Raw genomic sequence first — 22,698 nt, 5'->3', positions numbered from 1 at the left:
ATGCTTTCTTTAAAAAGGACTAAATTTAAAAATAAAAAAAATCTAATATCTGATCACCTGTTCTCCAATAATGTTTGGTTTCACTGGTCGACAAGGTAAGTGACAGATGCACATCCTGTAACCTAAAATAAAGAATGGCTGGTTATCATACACTGTTCATTAAATATTCAATTATCAAAAATTATAAGCAAGTTTTATAAGAATTGGAATTGCCCTTACATTTGTAATGTCATACTTACTCAAATGAGATTGCTTTAGTTTATACAGTTGTTATACATGAGATATATGTGTATGCATACATACATACGTATATGTATCTATATACACACATACAGAGGGATCCAGGTTTGAATTCTGGTTCCTCCATGACTATCTGTTTTATCTTGGATTAGTCATTTAGCATCTTTAGGATTCAGCTTTATCCTATTCTCTGCCACCTTGACTTTTTCTTAGGCTTCATCTTTGCCTCATGCTATTGATATATTTACCATTATACAGACCCTTATTCATCTATGACATGGTACTATCTTGGTTTTCTTCCCACCCTTCTTCATCTTATTTACAGATTCTCTTCCTTCTCTCATGCCCTAAAATGTAGAAATTCCATAGGCTTGGGTGGTTAAGTGACTTTTTTTCTCATTTCCTTAGCAACTTAGCTCCTTTCACAATTCCAATTAAAGGAATCCCAAATTATAGCTCTAGGTACTAATTCATTCCTAAGAGCCAGATCCCTATTTCCATTGCCTATTAAGGATATGTAACTGATTTTCTAGCCAGTATCCCAAAACCTACTTGTCAAGACTAAACTGGTAATTTATGTTACATTAGGTCTCTTTACTTTTTTTGAATGATAATGCCTTACAGTTGCTCTTAACTCAAAGCCTGTAAGTCATCTCTAATGCCTTTTTCTTATACCTTAGATCCGATCATTTCTTACTTGTATATGCTGAAGTGCTCCAAGATTTAGTCCCGGATGACTTCTTTTTTCCATCAATATGTACTCTTTTAGTTACTTATCTGATCTTATGGCTTTAAATACCATGTGTCTTCTGACAACTCCCAAATGCATATCTCTAGCCCCACATTCTTCCTGAACTCCAGATTCATATAACCTATGGGCTACTTGACATCTCCACTTAGATGCATCTCACCCTTTAAATGCCCAAATTTCTGGTTCTGGACTTCTTTCCCACGCTTGGTCCTAATGCACTGTTCTCCAGCTCAGTAAAGGCCAATTCCATTTCTCTACTTGCTCAAGTCCCAAACCCAAGCATTCTTGGCTCTTTCTCTCACACCTCACATCCATTCCTCCAGCAGATTTGGTTGCTTCTACCTTCAATTATATGTCAACTACTTTGAAACCTGCTCACTGAGACAAAAACTATCATATCTTCACCATCTACCAGATCAATACCATGTAAAAGAACCCAATAGCCTAATGTACATGAGAGAACCACATCCATGAGTAAGTAAAGAAATGTCACAAGAAAATATTTAAGAAAAGAGAATAACTTGGAGGGAGACCAAACCTAAAGACTAAACAATGACCTAAGTAAAGAATATGAAAGAGATCCCTTTAATTGAAATGAGACCTCTATTTTCATAAGAAGTCAGTATGGTTTATCATACATTCTTATATAGAACTAAACTTAAAAGACAGGATGGTCCTTAAATTAGCATCTAATTCCCCTTTCCCTAAATAACTAGTGATAATCTTTTTAGCAGTACTACTAAGAAAATAGTTCCAGCATAGTTCCGACTTCTTTTCTGGGTGTCTCTTACTAGCTGCTTTATCAAGGCTGGTTGACACTCCAACCATATTTTACAATTTCTGTGCTCAAATAATCATATACAAATATAAATGTACATATGTTTAAGATTGATACTTAGGTTTCTTTTGAGGGTGGGACTTTTTGTTTTATCCAAATGGAATATTATAAAATCTTCCCTATAAATTGCTGTTTTCATTAGTAGTTGACCATGGAAATGCTTCTCAGTTAGCTGGTATATATCTAATATACTCATTTCAATGGCTACATAATAATATTTCATGGTATGTATATACCGTAATTTATTCAATCATCTCTTTTAATTCCAAGTTTTTGTTACTAAGTAAATATTGCAATGAATATCCTTGTACATTTACCCTGTGGATTCTTTTACTTCTTCTTCTTCTTCTTTTTTTTTTTTTTTTTAAGAAACGGAGTCTCACTCTGTTTCCCAGGATGGAATACAGTGGCACAATTATGGCACTGCAGCCTCAAGCTTCTGGACTCAAGCAGTCCTACCACCTGAGCCTCTCTAGCAGTTGCGACTACAGGCACAGGCCACCTCGCCTGGCTAATTTTTTCACTTTTTAGACAGACAGGGTCTTACTATGTTGCTCAGGCTGGTCTTGAACTCATGGCCTCAAGTGATCTTCCCGCCTCAGCTTCCCAAAGTGCTGAGATTATAGGTATGAGCCACTGTGTCCAACCTCAATTCTTTTACTTCTAAGGCACTCCTAGGAGAGGAACTGCGTGGTGGATGGATACGCGTATTTTTAATTTTAAAAGACGTTGTCAGATCTTTTCCCAAAAATGCTATAATAATTCATATAATTCACTTAGGAAGCCCTTTAACTTGAAAAGTTCTTGTTTTCTGTCCTTCTTTTCTTTTATTCTTTTCATGATGAGTCCTCTTGTTGAACTTATTCCCTGAAATTGTGTCATTTTTATCATGATCATAATTGAAATATTTGTTTCTGTTTCCATTTATCTGAAGTAGAAAATGGCTGATTTCTGAATTATCTTGTATCCCACCACCATTCTGAATTCTCTTAACTCTAGTAGTTTTTTTTAAGCCATCAGCAGAAAGAGATATTACCTTGTATTTTCCAATATTCATACAAATTATTTTATTTTCTTATTTTACTACATGTACTATACCTTCCAAAATATGTGTAAAATAAAATGAAAACTTATTAAAACATTGTTCAAGAAGCAAAATGGACTCCCAGGGTTAGAGTACTCAGTATACAACAGATGCATAATAAATGTTTGCTGAACTAAACTGTGTCATATAGATCTCTACTGCCTATAAAGCTATATGGTGTTTTATTAAATACATTAGAAATGAGGGCATTAAACCCCTCACATTTTAAACTGAAAATATTTGATTATATTCATGATAAAATGCCAAAACTGGTAATAAATGTTGAATTTCATATATATTACTTCTTTGCAAGCACAAAAATACTAACCTTCAAATTCAACTGAGACTTTCCAGTGTAAATTCTGGAGGTGACGACGAAGCTTATGGCTATTACAAGCTCTGAATTTTTCCTTAGGGCACAATGGACAAGCCTGTCTGTTGCCTTAAAAAGAAAAAAGAATCAATAAACCACAGAATATTCTAGTTATTAATGTCTGGATTCAGCTACAAAGAGGTTAACGGGGGCTCCCCCTCCTACTTCCTAAAGTCTTTCTTAACTTTAGGGAGAAGTCATTATTCTTAACCCAGGAGATAGTTAACAGTAATTGTTGTAGCACATGATCAGTGATTGTTTTTTCACCCTAAAATTTTCCTCTCTGTAGCTAGCTGATGCATTTGTTGTTACTGGGAACAAAGGTTGAAGAAGTGATAAACTGTATGATATCCTTCCGGCCAAATTTTCTGCCACTGAGAGTATCACTCTGTATTTTGGACAGCTGAAAGGACAGCAGTTATACTCCCAAAAGGACAGGGATTGGACAAAGAGCAAAAGTATGTGCTGTGGTATTCCTCTACTAAACTGGCAGCAACAAAAACAGTTAATATGTGGAGTTAGAAAAATGGAAGAAGGAAGTGGAAGGAATAGATGGGATTTGATATAACTGCTGTTCTGAGACTGGGCACATAATTACAGCCACCGTATCCATTACCGAATTTACAAGTTCTGCCTTCTTTATTAACATATTCTCAAAAAGATTATGTATCATCAAAATGTCTTATTTAATTAGAAATATAATGTATCTCAAACAAAAACTTTGATAGTATAGATGAAAGAATTAAATTTCAAATTCAGGTTTAAAGCAATAAAATATACAGCAAGAATCGATAATAACTCATTTAGTAATTTTTTTCTTTTTTCTCTTATACCTACATACCTGTCAGCTCATATTAATAATTTTTAACCCAACAAATATTTTTCACATATAGTACAATAGAGTATAGATACAATTTTTTATTTTTACGCTGCCTACTTCAAAAAAACCATGCAGTCAGTGATCTTGAGGATATAAACCAAACACTAAGGAGAGTAGAGCAGAAAGAGAGCAGTGTGGGGCATTGGTAACGTGGAACTCTCATACCAGCCCTAAACTGCCTATCTTGGGACTTCATTTACCTGACAGAATATTAACCTCTTAAGACACTGTTTTTTGGGACCTCTGTTACTTGTAGCCAAATGCCATTCCTAACTTGCTGAATAGACAGCCCCTAGACATCCGTGAAATTGTAATTTTCGTGAGGAGCTGTAAAATAACTTATTTCCATAGCAACTTTGCACATACACGGTTGCCAATTTCCTGAATAAAAAACTGTATTTTACCACTGTTCTAGTTCAGTAAGAATAAACAAGTCTACTCTTACCAAACTTATTTTTGTGAATTGAAAGATGATAAATTATTAGAAACTAAGAAAAAAAAAAAAACCCAAACGTGGAAATACCTGCATCAAGATTATCTGAGTTCAATGAGCTGGCACAGTCAAAATTTCCTTCAGTTACAAAAGCTAACTTCTCTAGATCAGCAAGCTGCCTTTGAATTGAGATGTGTCTCTCTGAAAAAAAAAAAAAAAAATTGAGAAGATTATGCTTTAACAGTTTGTATTCTAGTTCCATTTTTATTGATCACATCGTATAGAAGTTTATTTCCTATAACACAGTGTTATAGACCTAGATGGGGAATACTGCCACAACTCGGTTTATAAAATAACAAGTGTGCTTTAGAATGAAAAGTTAGGGGGGAGACCCCATTGTATAGTTTTAAAATTTTATCTAATTAGTCAAAATAATTCTATGAAAAATGTTTCTGTCCTATACAAAATACTGAAGGAAACGTAAGTCATGTTTTTTATCTTCAAAGAACTTTCAATCAGGAGGGAGAAGGCAATATGTCAACTTCTAACTATCATATGAGATAGTATGAAATGAACACTAGATGTAGTATGATGCAGGCATACAGAAGGAGTAATCAATTTTAACAAGTAACTCTGAGAATGTCTTTATTGAAGTGCCACTTGACTGAGACTTCAGGTATGAATAGAATTTTAGTAAGTAGAGATTTGCTAACTGGCCTCATGAACTGAAGTAACCTCATGAACAAATGCATGTGGTACAAAACATACAATCATGCCACCCGACCCTTGGCTGGAATATGGTATATTTAGGGGGATGGAGTCAGTAGAAATATGTGCAGCCAAGGATGCAGTACAGACCAAGGAAAACATAAATTCTATGCATTAGTTTGAACTTTATTCTTCAGGTAATGGTAAGTCTCTGCAAGTTTTTGAGAAAGTGAATTATACGATCTGAATGAGTTTCAGGAGGCTATCTCTGCCAGTAATACCAAAGATCAGTAACAGAGAAAATTAGCAATGGGAAGGGACAGAATAGAAGGTAAAAAAAATAAGCAACAGAACTTGGGATATGAGAAGTAAAGGTGAAGGATAAAATCAAAGATGATTCTAAGATTTTGAGTTTATGTGGTTGAGAATAATGGTATATTAAGCAAACAAGATAGAAGAAACTCTTTTGGCAGAAAGGAAGAGGAAAACAGAAAGGAAAATTTAGTTTTTGACATGGTGTGTTTGATGTACCACTGGCACAGTATTCCAGCAATAATGTACAATAGGCAGCTGGCAATTTGTTTTTGGAGCTCATGAGGGATTCTAGAGATACAAATCGTAAGTAACATGTTAGGTGAAACTATGAGAATAAATAAGAAAGCCTAAGAAAAAAAGTGTGAAAAATAAGAGAAAAAGCCAAGACCCAGTCTTACCTAGTTATGACTGATTTCAAACAACTAGGCTATGTAAAATTAATTTTAAAATGTGATTTATATTTTAATTCTAATGCATTTCAAATTTCTCAATCATTACATATTTGTCCCACTAATGCATTTTCAGGTTTCTAAAGCATTACACACTCTTCAAATTAAATTTGGAAATACATGAATAAGTCTAAAATAAGTTTAACATGTTCTGACTGGGGTGGGTAGTGGATACATTCCCTATCTGTTGCTGAACCCGCTACTGATTATTACAGATAGATATAATCTGGTAGTGAGGTATGAGAGATGTAGATATTTATAAGAAAAATTAAGTAGAAGGGATCAGGAAGGTAGATTCAGAAAGAATAAATGGTAAAGGGAATCAAGATAATGCAGAAGCCAAGGGAGAAGAGTCTATACACGCAAAACGTTCAACACTGAATATCACAAACAGTTGTAGAGATCAAGAAAGCATGTCTGGTGACCTTTAAGAAAACAGGTTCAGTGAGGTGTTTCAGAGTAGAAACAGAATTGGAAGGGGAAAGGAAATACAGAAAATTAGGTTTTTCTTTTTTTGAGAACTTTGATGGTATAAAAAAGGAAACGAATCAGACTATAAGTTGCTTTTTTTAACTATGGGGAACCTGAATATATGTGCATTCTAAGAGAAAGGAACAATTACAAAGTGGGGACTGAATATATATTAAGATTAGGAGAAACTGATGGGGAAAGAGCCCAAGGAGACAGGAGATGGTGGGATAAACCACAGGGCCCTCTAATATTATGTTATTAGGTTATACAATTTAAAACCTTGAGACTTTAAAATTCAATTCTTGATATTAGCACCTTCTTGCCTACTCCTCTCCGAGCTTCACTATCAGTTCATTTGTTTACCCATTTGTATAATTTGTGTCCTTGTTCGCTTTCTCCACAAATAATCAACAGAAGACAAGGCCTATTTCTTGTTCATCTTTTTGATGGCTAAGTGCCTAATGCAGTAACTTGCAGACAGGAGGCACTAAAGTTTGTTAAACAAGAAGTTAAAAAAATGGTTAGACTTTTTGGATGCAGTAGCACACTGTGTCAATAATTTTGGAATCCAATTCAGCACTATCAGACATTCCTGCTCAAATTTATTAAAAGGTAATTTTTCATATTATTATTATTTAGAGATGGGTCTTGCTCTGTCACCCAGCCTCCACGGAATGTAGTGGCTCAATCATAGCTCACTGCAGCCTCAAACTCCTGGGCTCAAGCAATCCTGCTGCCTCAGCCTCCAGAGTAGCTGGGAGTATAGGCTGGTGCCTGGTTATGCACCTTATTTTTAAAGGAGCAACAAACAATATTGGTTAATTTCCTATATCAGATACTGGTCAAATGAGTTATAATGAGATATAATTTCTATAAACAGGTAAAACGTTTTCATGTTTCCTAAAAATCTTTTGCTAGGTCAGACAGTAATATTCCAGAAATGAATCCATGTGTACAAACTAACCTATCTAATTTGTAACCATAAAGGCTTTTGGTTCCAGAGTTCAAAGATCTGTGTATGTAAAACAAGATAAACAGCAATCAATAAAGACGTGCCTATTGAAATTTTTCTATTAAATAGCACAAAATAAGAGAAAGGAGCTTGGTTAAGTTAGAAAACTAAAAATCCTGTGGTCTACTACTGAAGAAACTCTTGAAGATCTGTCTAAAAATGCATGATATGCCTATAAACATCTCTGAAATCACCTTCTGGTTTAAGATAGTGCGTATCAGACAATCGGTATGCAAAATACTCAATCTGCTTTTCGTAACACACTATTAATCCAGAAGTCAACAGGCAAACTTCTTGTTAAATTAGATGTCTCCAAGATGCTAGGAGAGTCTTTTACAACTTATTCTATTACTTTTTCCTCAATTTTCAATTCTATTTCAGATAGGCTGTCTTCATCTTACCTAGTTATGACTGATTGCAAAGGACTAACTAGATCAACTAAAAATAATGTTTAAAATGTGATTAATATAGGTATTAGTTCTAATGCATTTCAGACTTCTAAATCATTACATATTTGTCCTACTAATGCATTTTCAGTTTCCCATATAGTATACATTCTTCAAATTACATATTTGTAAATTTTGGAATATATAGATAAGTCTTTTCTATGTTTAACATATTTTTGATGGTGAGGAGGTAGAGAATGCATGCATTTCCTAAAGCTGCTGAACCACTTCTGACTAATATAAACAAATACAACTTGGAAGTGAGGTAAGAGGCTACTTAGTAGAGTGGAGCCTTCTCAGCTCCCCATGCCTCCCCCATCTCTACCCACTGTAGTTGAAGAAACAACTGGCCTTATTTTGTACCTACAAGCTCTGATCTTATATAATAAGAAGGGGCTTACCTGAAGCATCCTGACTTTTGTCTTTCCTGTGATTAGCCCTACTCTGAAATCTAACAATTTGTATGTTGTTTCAAAACTGCAAAATAATCCTATCTATAACTATCTCATGTTTTATAAATATTAAACTCAAAACTGGCCTAGAAGTAGGAAAAATAATGAATTAAAGATTATTTTAAGTTCCAATTCAGAAAGCACATAAAGGTCAATTTATGACCACAAACTAAATGTTAAGAGAACTTAAATTATGTCTTTCTTAGACCTTACATTTTAAAATGTTAGAAGATCCTTAAGAAAGTGTTACTCATCAATCTTTTAAATTCCTATATGGTCCAATAAACCACCACTTAGAAAACATGCAGGCACATTCAGAAGCACAATAATATGGGCCATTAATTCTCAACAGTCTATTTCTGATGGAATGGAGTACAAAACTCAATTGGTATTTATGTATGGGGGAAAATACCATAAATTTAGTCGATTCTTTCCTAAACTACTACTCAGCCTCAAAATCTCTTCGGAAGCAAGCTGCTAGCGGGGGAAAAGAAAACTGAAATGAGAAAAACTCATCTCCTTATGGCTGTCGAAGCAGAAAAGCTAGTTGACAGTAATGGTTTAGAAATGTTGGCAGCTAGGATCTACTACCGTAAACAGGTTGCCTCAGTTACTATGTCACATTTGAAAGAACTTAGTTAACCATGGCAGACTGGACTGCGGGAAACTACCAAATTATGTGTAACTTCCTATTTTTGTACCTTAAAAAGATTCCCTTTTACGAAAAAGCCCTTAACCTCATGATTTCCTTCTATCTGCAGCATTCCTGCCCTCCGCATATCCCTCACCGTGACATCCTCGAGGCTTATGAAGATGCCGTTTAGCATTCTGTACCCCTGCTTTAGCCGCTACACGGGCCCCTCTTTCCTCCCCACCGTTTTCCTAAACCTGCCTTGCCCCATAAAAAACATCCCGGTGAAGGGCCTCCCCTACTTCCCAGCAAGGCGCACTTTCTCTCTTCTGCAGCAGAAAGATCTGGGCCTCCTGCACTTACTGCTTTTAGCCTCCTCAGGGGCAGAGGCTAGGGACGGGGACAGGGCCGGAGCCTGGGCCGGGGCAGGGGCTGGGGCTGGAGCCGAGGCCGGAGTCGGAGCCGAGTCCAGAGCCGAATCCGGGGCCGCAGCTGGGACCCCAGCCGAGTCCCGGGCCGGGGTCGGGACCTGGACCTGGGCCACCTCCACCTCCTCCTTCTCCAGGGGCAGCAGCTCCTCCTCCGCCATATTCTCCATAGTTATCGCCTCCGTTCCAGGGCCGCCCGGGGACCCTGAGCGGGGCTCACGGCGGGGTCAGAGAACTGACGTGAAAGCCCACAGGGCTGGATCCAAGGAGTGGGGAAGCAAGTGGGGAGGGCGGGATGCGTGCAACAGACAAAAGATGAAGAACCAGTGACCAAATCCTGTTAGTAGAAAACAGAAAGCCAGAGGCAGCGATTCCAGATGCCCGTCCGCTTCCCTTTCCCCGAGGCGTTACGACGCCACCACAAATTGCGCACAAGCGTAATGGGGACGGCGTCCAATTGGGTAAGAGGGTTCGGCTTCTACGGTGCGTCTCCGGCCCACCGGCCAACCACCAAACCGAACAAAGACTACAGCACCCAGGGTACACTGCGCAGTCTGGGGCGGGGCCGGAGTTCAAGCCTCGGAGGAAGTAAATGCAAATCTAAGCAAACGCTGCGGAGTGGTGGGTAAGTAGTCTGGATCCGGGCGCAGAACTACGTTTCCCAGCGGGCATACAGTTGGTGGGGCGGGCTGTATGTGTGTGTGGGGGGAGGGGGGTCCCTCTCCTTTGGCCTGGGGCTCCGGAGTCACCACCGCCACCGGCGCTGGTAAGGTAGGAACTGCGGGGGTGCGTTGACGTTTTGCTGGGCAGGTTCCCCCTCGTCCCCCGCCCCAAGTATCCTGGCGGGCGGGCGGCCGGCCGGACTGGGAACTCAGGAGTCACCCGGACCTGGGCGGGGCGACTCTGTGGGCGGATCCGGGGACCAGCCAGCTCCGTGGAGGGTGTGGTTCTGGCCCGGCTTGCCTCCGGGGCTGCCCCTTGCCCGGTGTTGGGGTCTGGTCGGTTCGTGTGGAGCCCGCGGGCCGCGGCGGTTTACTAGCAGCTGACGAGCTTGCCTGTCCATCCAGCTGACTTGGAATTAGGGTCTGTTCTTCATTTCGCACCCTCACCTACACCGTGACCCGAACGCTGTTTTCCTTTGTTTTTATTTTTGCTTTAGTCTTAATGTTGCCAGTATCAGCAGTTCTGCGGTGTGGCTAGTGGATAGAAATTAGTTGTTTTGCTCTATTTCGCCTTGTTTTCAGGCTTTTGATAAGCAGAGCTCTGAGTGGGTAGAGCTTCGGGGCATTTGATTTTGATGCGTTTCAGATCCCCAAAACATATGCTAGTGAGTCTCCTGTCCCCCATACTTCTCTCCCCTTCACTCTTAGTGCCTACTTGACATTCGAGCCTCTCTTGTTTCTTTCTTCTGCCTCCCGCGATAAATCCACTGGGACAGAAAGGAGAAAAACGTGAACTTTCTTGCTGCCCTGCTTGGGCTTGGTCCGAACCTTCTAGGCAGCAGGGCAGGAGAGGGAAGCCCAATTTAGTCTCAAGAACAAGACGCGCGCTTCCAGTTAGCTTTTCTTAGTTAATTAAGTTGATAAACGCCAATCTTCTTGGTCTGTTTGTTTCCTACTTGTTTCAGAACCCCGGGGAAGAGATAGCATGATTATTTGGCACTTTGAAGCACTAACTGGAAGTTAACTCCTCCCCCTATAGTTAAGAAGTATGTATCTGGAGGGGTGTGTGTGTGTGTTTAACCTCTCCCCAGTTTAATGGCAACAGATTATCCCTGTGGAGCTTCTGTGAGTTATAGTCCTAAATCCCTTTTAGTGATGGTCCCGCACAGCTTTTATCAAGTATTCCTGAGTGTGTAGTTGACTCATGGCTCAACAGTCAATTAAAAATGGGATAACACTGACTGTAACTTATAGGAATGCTAACTATATCTGTGCATCATCCAATAATTCTTGTTCTCATTTCTTTATTTTTTTTTTTTACTGTCGTTCATGATGATTTTTCATTTCTAAATGACTAGATGGTTAACTGAAAGCTAGATTCTGTATGTTAATGCCATTTAACACCAGGTGGAAACCAGATTAAAAGGGTCAGATTTTAGTATCTGGATTCTATGGGAATTTTTGTAAGAATTTCTAAGCATGGTCTCTGCTTGTAAGACATCCTGAAGAAGGAATCGTCAATGTTTGAAGAATTAAAGAAATAATGTTACTCATCTATTGCTGCTGCATAAGTTATACCAAAACATAGTAGCTTGAAACAACAATAAACATTTATTACTCCACAGTTTCTGTGGGTCAGGAACTCAGAAATGACTTTCTGGGTTGATCTGGCTTTGGATCTCATGAGGTTGCAGTGAAGGTGCCAGGGCTGCTGTCATGTCACTTGATTAGGGGTGCAGGATCATCAGCTTCAAAGGTAATGCACTCACATGCCTGGCTGTTAGTTGGTTCTGGTTGTTGGCAAGATGCCAGTAGTTCTTCCCTTTCAAGCCTTTCCATGGGCTGTTTGAGTGTCCTCATGACACTCTGGCTTTCCCTAGAGTGAGCAGTCCAAGACAGAACAAGGCAGAAGTCATGACATCTTATATGATTTAGCCACATACCACTATGTAGCAATATCTTACTGGTTACACAGGTCAGCCCTATTCATTGTGGTAGCAGATTACATTAAGTGTGTGATTACCAAGCATCAGGAATCATCAGGAGCCATCTTGAAGACTGGCCAGCACATGAAGTCTCCCCTCATTTATGTTTTGATTTGCATAAAATCAATAGGAATTTCACACTAGTATGAATATAAAACATTTGTCCGAATAAACATAAATATAAGTGTTTTTCTGGGATAGTCCGCAATACTGTCATCCACTAACAGTATTGACTTGGTCCACAGCAGGGCTGGAAAAGTGAGACTGGGATGGTAGGTGGACAGAGGAACTACAGTGAGTGAATTGGAAGTGGTTCAGAATGAAAGAGTTAATATTCCAAGGAAGAAGAATTCACTCATTTATTCACTCAGTAGGCATTTATGAGCACCTCAGTTTTTAATATAGCATACTCAAGGAGCTCAGTGTCTAGTAGAAAGACAACCATACAAGCAAGTATGTATGTAGACATTACTGTGTACCAACCTATGCAAGATGTATATGTGTATATATGTATTTTTTATTTTTTTTTAATTTGAGTTTTGCACTTGTCACCCAGGCTGGAGTGCAGTGGCATGATCGTGACTCACTACAACCTCCGCCTCCCAGGTTCAAGCGATTCACCTCCCTCAGCCTCCTGAGTAGCTGGGATTACAGGCATGCACCACCACACCTGGCTAATTTTGTATTTTTAGTAGAGACGAGGTTTCATGATGTTGGCCATGCTGGTCTTGAACTCCTGACCTCAGGTGATCCACCTGTCTTGGCCTCCCAAAGTATTGGGATTACAGTGAGCCATGGTGCCCAGCCACAAGATATATTTTACATCCATTGTTTGAGTACCTCAAAAATCCTGTGGGATGGGTTATCTATTTTACCAGTAATGACACAAAGACTTAAAAAAAGCGTGAGATTTGCCAAAGTCTTGTTCAATGAATGACTGAAGGTGTTTTGGGAAAATGAAACTTATGACTAATTGGCTTTGAAGTGTGGGTGGTGAAGAATATAGCAGTCCTGGAGGCAGTTGAAAATGGTGATCTGATGCGTAAGTGAGAAGTCAGGGATAAAGGCATGGTTTGAGACTCATTCCTGGAAAGGTGATAGATGAAGCTGAAGGAGAGGAGTGGGTAATTTTGAAGGAGAATGTAAGTGAAGAAAAGTGGAATAATGAGAGAATCTTGTCATCTTGGGAATGGTTAAAAAATAGTAATCATAGTGCTGGGAGTGGTGACTCACACCTGTAATCCCAGCACTTTGGGAGGCGGGCGGATAACAAGGTCAGGAGGTCGAGACCAGCCTGACCAACATGGTGAAACCCTGTCTCTACTAAAAATACAAAAATTAGACGGGCATTGTGGCACATGCCTATAATCTCAGCTGCTCAGGAGGCTGAGGCAGAATTGCTTGAACCCAGTAGGCAGAGGTTGCAGTGAGCCGAGATCATGCCCCTGCACTCCAGCCTGAGCGACAGAGCAAGACTCCATCTCAAAAAAAATATAAAATAAAAAGTGATCATATTGTAAAACTCCAATCTTTATATAACTGAAAGAAGACAAATTTCTATTTTCTTTTTTATTGCAAAAAAATCCTATATTTTTAATGTTTATGTTAGCTTTTCAGGATGTCCAGCAAAGAATCCTGTGGGAAAAAAGAGACATCTCAGAGGAAAGACACCACCACCTCATCACCCGATTTTGGTGAAAAAGTAAGAATTTTGATTTACTGACCTAGAGATACATTTCAATTTGTTTTTGTTTAATGAAAAAAAATACACCTTACTATTATAATGATTTATGTAAATATTTTGTTCTGCCCAGCTGATCCAGGAAAAGTCATTTGCTTTTCCGGTTTTTTACTTGCATTGTTTTATATATTCCTCACAACTGTATAAGGTGGGTACTATTATTCCAATTACACAGATGAAGAAACTGAGGCTTACAGAGTAGTTATGTAGAGGTAAGTAATTTGCTTAGGTATTCCTGACTTCAATTCTAAGCCCCCTAAATCCCCACATTCTTAGCAATAACTCAACATTGAACCATTTTCCATGTTTTCTCCTTTTTCAATTTCCTCAACATTGGCTAGGATTGCATTCTCATCAGTCAGAATGGCCAGCGCTATGTGGCTGAGGCTAATAGTGGGGAAGACGTACTTACTATGTCTTTCTCTGTTCTCTCAGACACTACCTTAAGAAGTGTTTTGGGGCTGAGTGTGGTGAATCATACCTGTAATCTTGGCACTTTGGGAGGCCGAGGCAGGAGGATCACTTGAGCCCAGGAGTTTAAGACCAGCCTAGGCAACATGGTGAGACCCTGTCTCTACAAAAAAAAAAAAAAAAAAAAAGCCAGACTTGACGGTGTGCACCTGTGTTCTCAGCTACTCAGGAAGCCGAGGTAGAAGGAGAATCACTTGAGCCATGGAGACCAAGGCTGAAGTGAGCTATGTTCGTACCACTGCACTCCAGTCTGGCTGACAGAGTGAGATCTTGTCTCAAAAAAGAAAAAAAGAAGTAGTGTTTTGGTAGATGAAATTTAGGATATCTCATTAGTTGAGCCGGGTATTGTCTCCAGGAAGCAAAACTGCAAAACAAACAAAAAACCATGTAATCAGTTTCATTATATACTCTGAATAGTATGGTTAGTTGATCATCAGTATTAGAGAGTGTTTATGCTGTGTTACTGTCCAAGATGAGCGACTAATCTGGCAAAGGTGAATATTCACAAAAAAAGTGATTTCTGTGGTGGCGGGTTAGTTCATAAGACTTTTTCATGACCTGGATGAAGTTCCAGATAGTGTACTTTTTGGTGTTTGTTCCTTGCTTACTTACTAACTTTCTGATTACAAATTTGGTCTCGCAGGTATAGCAATAGTTGGAAAGGCAACACTGAAGCATGGCCATACAGTACTCTGTGTAATTTATATACTCTGCATCTCCATTTGCAGTTATTAACTGGCATGCTGTTTGCAATTAACCCCTCATTCCCTCTTAAACCTACTTAAAACTACTAAACAAAAAAGGTTTAGTCAGACTTTTTCTTTCCATAACTCCTATAGCAGTGGTTTCTGTGTTGCTAAATCCATTGGTCATTTCTAAGACCTCATCTGACTTGGCATATCAGCAGTATTTGACACAGCTGATTACACCTTCGCCTCGAAACACTTTCACGAAGCTTTTTGTTTTTCTCTGAGTCTGCTTGCTAGGGAATTCACCTAGCTTTAGAGATACCATATTCTCCTGATTTTCCTCCTTATTGGTGACTGCTTCTAGGTGTCCTTTGCTAGTTCCTCCTCATCTTATAAAACTGTAATCTTTCAGGTACCCAGGCTTCGTTTTCCCAATTTAATAAATTGTGATTCCATTCTTTGAGTTGCTTAGGCTGAAATCCTTGTGATCGTGCTCTACCTGCACCTATCAGCAAATTCTATCAGCTTTCTTTTTATAATGTATAGGCATACCTTGGAGATATTTTGGGTTCAGTTCCAGACCAGTGTAGTAAAGCAAATAGTGCAGTAAAGTGAGTCGCATGAATTTTTCGTTTACCCAGTACATATAAAAATTACGTTTATACTATACTGTAGTCCATTAAGTGTACAGTGGCATTATGTCTAAAAAAAATGTGCATATGTTAATTTAAAAATACTATAGGCTCAGGCAGGAGGATCCCTTGATCCCAAGAGTTTGAGGCTCAAGGGATCCTCCTGCCTGAGAATCGCGCCACTGCACATCAGCCTGAGCAACAGAGCAAGACTCCATCTCTAAAAGTAGTAATAATAAATTAAAAAAATACTTCATTGCTAAAAAAATGCTAAAGATCATTTGAGTCTTCAGTGAGTCATAATCTTTGCTGCTGGAGGGACTTGCCTTGATGTTGATGGCTGCTGACTGATCAGAGTGGTAATTACTGAAGGATGGGGTGCTCAGTGAAGTTTGCCACGTTGACTCTCCTTTCACAAAAGATTGATCTCTGTAGCATACAATTCAGTTTGATAACATTTTATAGCAGAACTTTCAAAATTGGAGTCAATCTCTCAAACCCTATGTAATATTATTCTAAATCATTTGTTCTCGTTTCAACAGTGTGCATCTTCACCAGGAGTAGAAATCAATCTCAAGAAACCAGTTTCATTGCTCATTTATAAAAAGCAACTCCTAATCCATTAAAGCTTTTTTTTTTTTTTTTTTTTTTTTTTTGAAACAGAGTCTCACTGTGTCACCCAGGCTGGAGTACAGTGGTGCGATCCTGGCCCACTGCAACCTCCGCCTCCTGGGTTCAGGCGATTTTCTTGCCTCAGCCTCCCAAGTAGATGGGACTACAGGCACCCACCACCATGCCCAGCTAATTGTTTAATATTTTCAGTAGAGATGGGGTTTCACTGTGTTGGCCAGGCTGGTCTTGAACTCCTGACCTTGTGATCCGCCTATCTCAGCCTCCCAAAGTGCTAGGATTACAGGCATGAGCCACCGCACCCAGCCCCCATTGAAGTTTTATCATGAGATAGTAGCAATTCAGGCACATTTTCAACCTCTACTTCAAATTCTAGTTCTCTTGCAGTTATTTTCTCCACTGAAGTCTTGAACTGCTCAAAGTCATTCATGAGGTTAGGAATCAACTTTTCCAAACTGCTGTTAATGTTGATATTTTGACCTACTCCCATGAATCACGAGTGTTCTAAATGGCATCTAGTATGGGGAATCCTTTCTAGAAGGTTTTCAATTTACTTTGCCCGGATCCATCAGAGGAATCACTGTCTATGGCAGCTATATAGCCTTGCAATATGTATTTTTTAAATAATAAGATGTGAAAGTTAAAGTTACTCCTTGATCTCTGGACTGCAGAATGGATGTTGCATTAGCAAGCGTGAAAACAACATTCATCTCTGTGTATCTCCATCAGAGCTCTTGGGTGACCAGGTGCATTACCAGTAAGCAATAATATTTTGAAAGGAATCTTTTTTTTTTTTTTTCTGAACAGTAGGTCTCAACAGTGAGCTTAAGATATTCAGTAAATCATGCTGTAAACACATGTGCTGTCATCCAGGCTTTGTTGTTTCATTTCTAGAGCACAGGCAGAGCAGATTTAACATCATTCTTAAGGTACCTAGGATTTTCTGAATGATAAGTAAGTATTGGCTTCAACTGAAAGTCACCAACTGCATTAGCCCCTAACCAGAGTCAGCCTGTCCTTTGAAGCCAGGCATTGACATATCTCTAGCTATGAAAGTCCTAGATGGCATCATCTTTCGATATAAGACTATTTGTCTGTGTTGAAAATCCGTTCTTTAGTGTAGCAACCACCTTCATCAATGATCTCAACTAGGTTTTCTGTATAACTTGCTGTAGCTTCTACATTAGCATTTGCTGTTTCACCTTGTACTTTTATGTTACAGACATGGCTTCATTCCTTAAACCTCATGAACCAACCTCTCTGCTAGCTTCCAACTTTTCTTCTGGAGCTTCCTCACATCTGTGAGCCTTCATAGAATTGAAGAGAGTTAGGGCCTAGCTCTGGATTAGGCTTTGGCTAAGGGGAATGTTGTAGCTGGTTGGATTTTCTGTCCAGACCACTCAAAACTTGCCCATTATCAGTAATAGGGCTGTTTTGCTTTCTTATCATTTATGTGTTCACTGGAATGGTGCTTTTAATTTCCTTTAATAACTTTTCCTTTGCATTCATAACTTGTCTAATTGTTTGGCACAAGACTAGCTTTCAGCCTGTGCTGGCTTTTGACATACCTTCATCAGTAAGCGTAATCCTTTCTAGCTTTTGATTTCAAGTGAGAGACTTATAATTCTTCCTTTCACTTGAACACGTAGAGGTCATTGTTGGGTCATTAATAGGCTTAATTTCAATATTCTTTTGTCTCAGGGAATAGAGAGGCCTGAGGAGAGGGAGAGAGACTGTCGAATGGGTGATTGGTGAAACAGAACACACGCAACATTTATCAGTGAAGTTTGCTGTCTCATATGGGCAGTTTGTGGCGCCCCAAAGCAACTATAATAATAACATTAAAGATCATTGATCACAGGTCCCATAGCAATATAACAACAATGAAAACATTTGAAATACTGTGAGAATTACCAAAGTGTGACACAGCGACATGAAGTGAGCACATACTGTTGGAAAAATGGTGCTAATAGACTTGCCATAAACCTTCAATTTGTAAATAATGCAATTATCTATGAAGTACAATAAAGCAAGGCACAATAAAATGAGGTATACTGGTGTTCATAGTCTGACTACCTCCTTTACTGCTATGTCCATGATCCAAGCACCTTGTTTTCCTAAATTATTATAATAGTTTCCAAAATGACCTCCCTACTTCTGCATTTGCTTCCTTATAGTCTGTTCTCAATACACTAGCTAATGTGGTCCTATTAAAATATAAGTACAATCATGTTACTCCTCTGCTAAATACTTTCCAGTGTTTTTCCACTTCATCCAGAATAAAAGCCAAAATCCTTACCAGGGTTGACAAAGCCACCTCCTCTCCCCATCCCATCCCCCTGATACTCTCCTGACATAATTTGCTTTTCTACTCCATGGCCTCCTTGCTGCTGTTCCAACAAGCCAGGCATGTTTCTGCCTCTGGGGCTTTGCCCTTGCTGGCATCCCCTTTGAGTTGAAAAACTCTTTCCCTCAATATTCTAATAGTTTGGGTCTCCATTCAGATGTCAGCTCGTACGTGGGGTCTGACTACTCTGTTTAAAATGGCGAGTCTTCCCCACTCCTGACTCCCAGCCCTTTCTGTTTCCTTTCTCTGCTTTATTTTTTTCCATAGCATCATCGGACACACTAAATATATTACTTGTTTATTTGTAAATTCCTATACTAGATTTTGACCTTCATGAAGAACTGTTATTATTTTTTCATTACTGTCTCTTCACTGTCTAGAATGTCTTTGGTACATGGTAGGTACTTCAAACAAGTTTGTCCTAGGTCTGTTGAATTCAGAATCCAGTGAAAAACAAGTGGATGTGTGCTTTTGCATTGTAGAAGACTGACTCTCACCATGGCAGTGCCACCTCACAACGACCTTATCTGAGCTATCAGCTGGCTTCCTGCTCTGACACCTATATCGCATCTCATCTCTATTTTGTGAGCATTTAGGGGTTCTGGCTTCTAGTTGAATCCCCCTTCCTTTTACCAAAATTTGTGTATCTGTAAACATTGTTCCCCACTGAAGTTCATTATTGAATGTAAATGTTGATTTGTAATATGATGTGATGAAATAGTTCTGTTTATACTGTGCTTTATTTTGTGCTTTTTAAAATTCATTTTCTTTGTGGCATTCTTAGGACAAGAAAGAGAGAAAAACCTCAGCAAGTTCTACTAGTTCATCTTCTATAAGATCAGTTTCATCAGAAAAGAGAAAACTGGTGAGTGTTTAGATATCATAACTAACTAAACGTTATTTATACTAAAGTTTTAATTGACAGAGTGTTTGTGGTATAAATTCCTCCTATACTTTTTGATAGCCAATAGAAAGTCAGTGTTGTTTTCGTTCTTCTACTCACCAAACCATTTATCAAGTTTTGTTATTTCTTGTACTGTTAGGCCCTACCATGTGGGATTAGACAACATGGCTATAAATTTAGACAGTTTTTAAGTCCTCTCACATATATTTGTCTTTTTTTTTTTTTTTTTGAGACAGAGTCTTACTCTGTTGCCCCAGGCTGGAGTGGAGTGGTGCCACCTTGGCTCACTGCAACCTCTACCTCCTGTATTCAAGCGATTCTCCTGCCTCAGGCTTCTTAGTAGCTGGGATTACAGGCGTGCACCGCCAGGCTCAGCTAATTTTTGTATTTTTAGTAGAGAAAGCATTTTACCTTGTTGGCCAGGATGGTCTCAAACTCCTGACCTCAAGTGATCTGCCCGCCTCAGCCTCCCAGAGGTTATATTTGTCTCCTTTTGAGGTAGCCAAGGCAGATACACTTTTGCATTTTCAGATTCAGAAATTGAAGTCTAGAAGGTTAAATGAATTTTCCAAGGCCACGAAACTGTGTACAGCAAAGAGCCAAGTCCAGAGTTCTTTCTACTGTCATACAAATATTTAGAAACAGTGACAGCAGATTAAACACAATAAGCTAATCCATAGGTTAGTGGTAATGTACTTACCACATTCAAGTTGAAGTTATGTGCATATCCAGGACAGCTACATAGTTGTGGTGGGTATAAGATAAGGTAGTGGAAGTTCCAGGGATGCAGAATTGTGTTTTAAGAATTTACTTGTTTTCATATAATTAAGCTGCGATTTCTATTTATTTTTGCAATATTAACCTTCTTAAAACACCGATTTCATCCCATTTCTCCTCTGCTGAAAATCTTTACTCACTATTTGCCATTCAGGGCTCTCTCAAATTTGTTCATACCTTAACTATTCAGTTTTCTTTTTTTTGTTGTTTTCCCTTCCTTGAAAGAGGCCCTCTTGCCTTTCGCTAGGCTGGTTTATTTTCTTTCTTCTGAATTTATACCAGTTATCCTCAGTTTCTCAGAATGCCTTCTTTTACCCGTCTTTCAAACTTTATTATTTATTGTTATTTTGTCCACCTGTTTTCCTAGGTACCTTTCCTCTTTAGGTGGTTGATATTTTGAACTGTTTTAGCACTTTTTGACTCTACTGCTTTGACACTTGGTTACATCATTATAGTTGGTTATTTGTACATATTCTACTTCTCTTGTCTGTATTATTTTATGTAAAACTATAAGCTCTAAGCTCTTTAGGACATGGGTTATATTTTATGTCTCTCTTACCTTTCTTGTGCTTGGCCCAGTTTCCTCAGAGTACGTAAAGTGATAGGATGGTGGCGTAGAGAGAGTCAGACAGATCTATTTACAGATGACAGATGACTGCTCTGCTGCGGACTTGCTCTGTGGCTTTAAGGAAGATGCCTACCTCTGTTTGAGTTTTGTGAAATGGGGATGATGATAATATCCATCTCACCGGATTATTGGAAAGATTAAGTAAAAGTATTGTGTCAGCCTATTCACTATCATAAACTGTGGAAAAAAATATGTACCAGTGCACAATTTATGTTTCCTAAATGATAGACCTTTTTTTTAATTTCAGAAATCAGATCATACAGATGTTCTGTACTATAATATAAAAAGAAGACAAGAACTGAAAAGGTAAATTTCTCCGTTTTCTTTTTACTATTTTGGTTTAGAATTATGAGACTAAATATTTAGATTTAAAATTTTTTTTATTTACTTTGAAGAGGACTGTTTTGCATGCAAATATCTCTAGCTATATCACTGATTATGATTATAGAACTTTCTTAATATTAACTATATATTTAAGAAAAAGTTGAGTGCAATAAAAATCTATGAAAACTATTGTGTAAATGACACTTATGTACATTTTAATCTCAAGTGATTTGATTTTGGCACATGATTGTAAGATGCATAATTTCATTACATATACTAGTGAAGTAAGTTATGAGGCTAATTTAGAGATTTTGGATAAATCATTTTCATATATTACCCATGAAGAGAGTATGTATCTTATAGAATTGATATGGCTTTAAAACCATGTTGATTAACCAGTATGTGGTTATAGCTAGAGAACTTGGGGAATGATGGTCGGAATAATGGAAATTATTATTCTTTAATTTCTGCACTTTTTGGATAAAAATTTCAGTGAAATTTTGGTGCAGCAAGTACTTGCTGTTAATGGGGATAAATAAGTATACAAAGTTATAACGTGTGATAAAACTTGGTAAGATCAAGGTTTCTCCAAAAATAAGACGTTAAGGGAAAACAAGTAAGATGACATTAAATATTATAAATAAAAGCTCTGCTTCCCAAACAATCTCAGTTAGTGTTTGCTAAAAACAAAAACAAAAAAATTCAACTCATCTCTGTCTTTTCTTCAGTTTTTCTTCCGAATCATCTCCTATTTTTTGGTGATGCTTTGCTTCTGTGTTATTCTCTGTTGAAGTATATTCTTGCACTAATTTCATATTATGTTGACTATCCCTTGCTACATTTTTTGAACCATTTTAATGCCTTTTACACTGATATCTTTTTTTAAAAAAAAAAAAAAATTGTAAGTTCTAAAACTATTTGACTTTAAACTAGTTACCTTTTGTTTAAGGGCACATTTTTTGGCCCTTGATATTATATCAATATACAAGAGGGTCAAATATAAAATGTTTTGTAAAAATGTCCCTATTAATTCAATTCAAGAGAAGTTTCTGAAATTGGTGTGCAAACAGTGAAAGCCATAATACAGATGAAAAATTAGAGATAATTTTATCATCTGGAAAGGCGGTTACAGTGCACCATTACTGTGATTCCTGTTCCATGATTTGAATACATAGAAATGTATTAGCAATAAAAATATGAGCAAGAAGCTGGGCACAATGGGTCATACCTGTATTCCCAGCACTTTGGGAGGCCAAGGTGGGAGGAAGGCTTGAGGCCAGGAGTTTGAGACCAGCCTGGGCGATGTAGTGAGACCTCATCTCTACACACACAATTTTTTTTTTTCAGAACTTAAATGCTAACTTCAGCTCAGGATTAATTTTTTTTTTTTTTTTTTT

The 22,698-nt window shown here is 38.3% G+C and overlaps 2 protein-coding genes across 16 annotated transcripts in view; one reads left to right on the top strand and one right to left on the bottom strand.

Moving 5' to 3' along the window:
• The window catches only part of TRMT1L (tRNA methyltransferase 1 like), a 39,702-nt gene extending 29,284 nt beyond the window's left edge, over positions 1–10,418 (bottom strand). Inside the window, exons 1-5 of one of the 3 annotated variants that reach the window (XM_063613768.1) lie at positions 9,613–9,948; positions 9,447–9,498; positions 4,690–4,800; positions 3,242–3,355; positions 58–122 (exon numbers count right to left, since the gene is read on the bottom strand). In XM_063613768.1, the coding sequence (XP_063469838.1) occupies positions 58–122; positions 3,242–3,355; positions 4,690–4,800; positions 9,447–9,498; positions 9,613–9,681 (411 nt within the window). In that variant the 5' untranslated portion in view covers positions 9,682–9,948. Of the gene's footprint in view, positions 1–57; positions 123–3,241; positions 3,356–4,689; positions 4,801–9,446; positions 10,035–10,399 lie in introns of those variants that run through there. The other 2 variants (XM_055235291.2, XM_055235290.2) reach the window with 2 other exon arrangements.
• SWT1 (SWT1 RNA endoribonuclease homolog) overlaps positions 10,075–22,698 on the top strand; it is a 128,476-nt gene continuing 115,852 nt past the window's right edge. The window contains exons 1-5 of one of the 13 annotated variants that reach the window (XM_063613763.1): positions 10,115–10,136; positions 13,768–13,860; positions 19,151–19,252; positions 19,453–19,533; positions 21,225–21,283. In XM_063613763.1, coding sequence (XP_063469833.1) covers positions 13,777–13,860; positions 19,151–19,252; positions 19,453–19,533; positions 21,225–21,283 — 326 coding nt within the window. In that variant the 5' untranslated portion in view covers positions 10,115–10,136; positions 13,768–13,776. Of the gene's footprint in view, positions 10,283–10,474; positions 10,595–11,972; positions 13,201–13,767; positions 13,861–19,150; positions 19,253–19,452; positions 19,534–21,224; positions 21,284–22,698 lie in introns of those variants that run through there. The other 12 variants (XM_063613764.1, XM_063613762.1, XR_010114739.1 and 9 more) reach the window with 12 other exon arrangements.

The sequence above is a fragment of the Symphalangus syndactylus genome, chromosome 19, assembly GCF_028878055.3.
Source record: "Symphalangus syndactylus isolate Jambi chromosome 19, NHGRI_mSymSyn1-v2.1_pri, whole genome shotgun sequence".
NCBI classification, from domain to species: Eukaryota; Metazoa; Chordata; class Mammalia; order Primates; family Hylobatidae; genus Symphalangus; species Symphalangus syndactylus.
The sequence above is the reverse complement of the archived record's forward strand: the minus strand, read 5'-3'. Positions and strand labels throughout refer to the sequence as shown.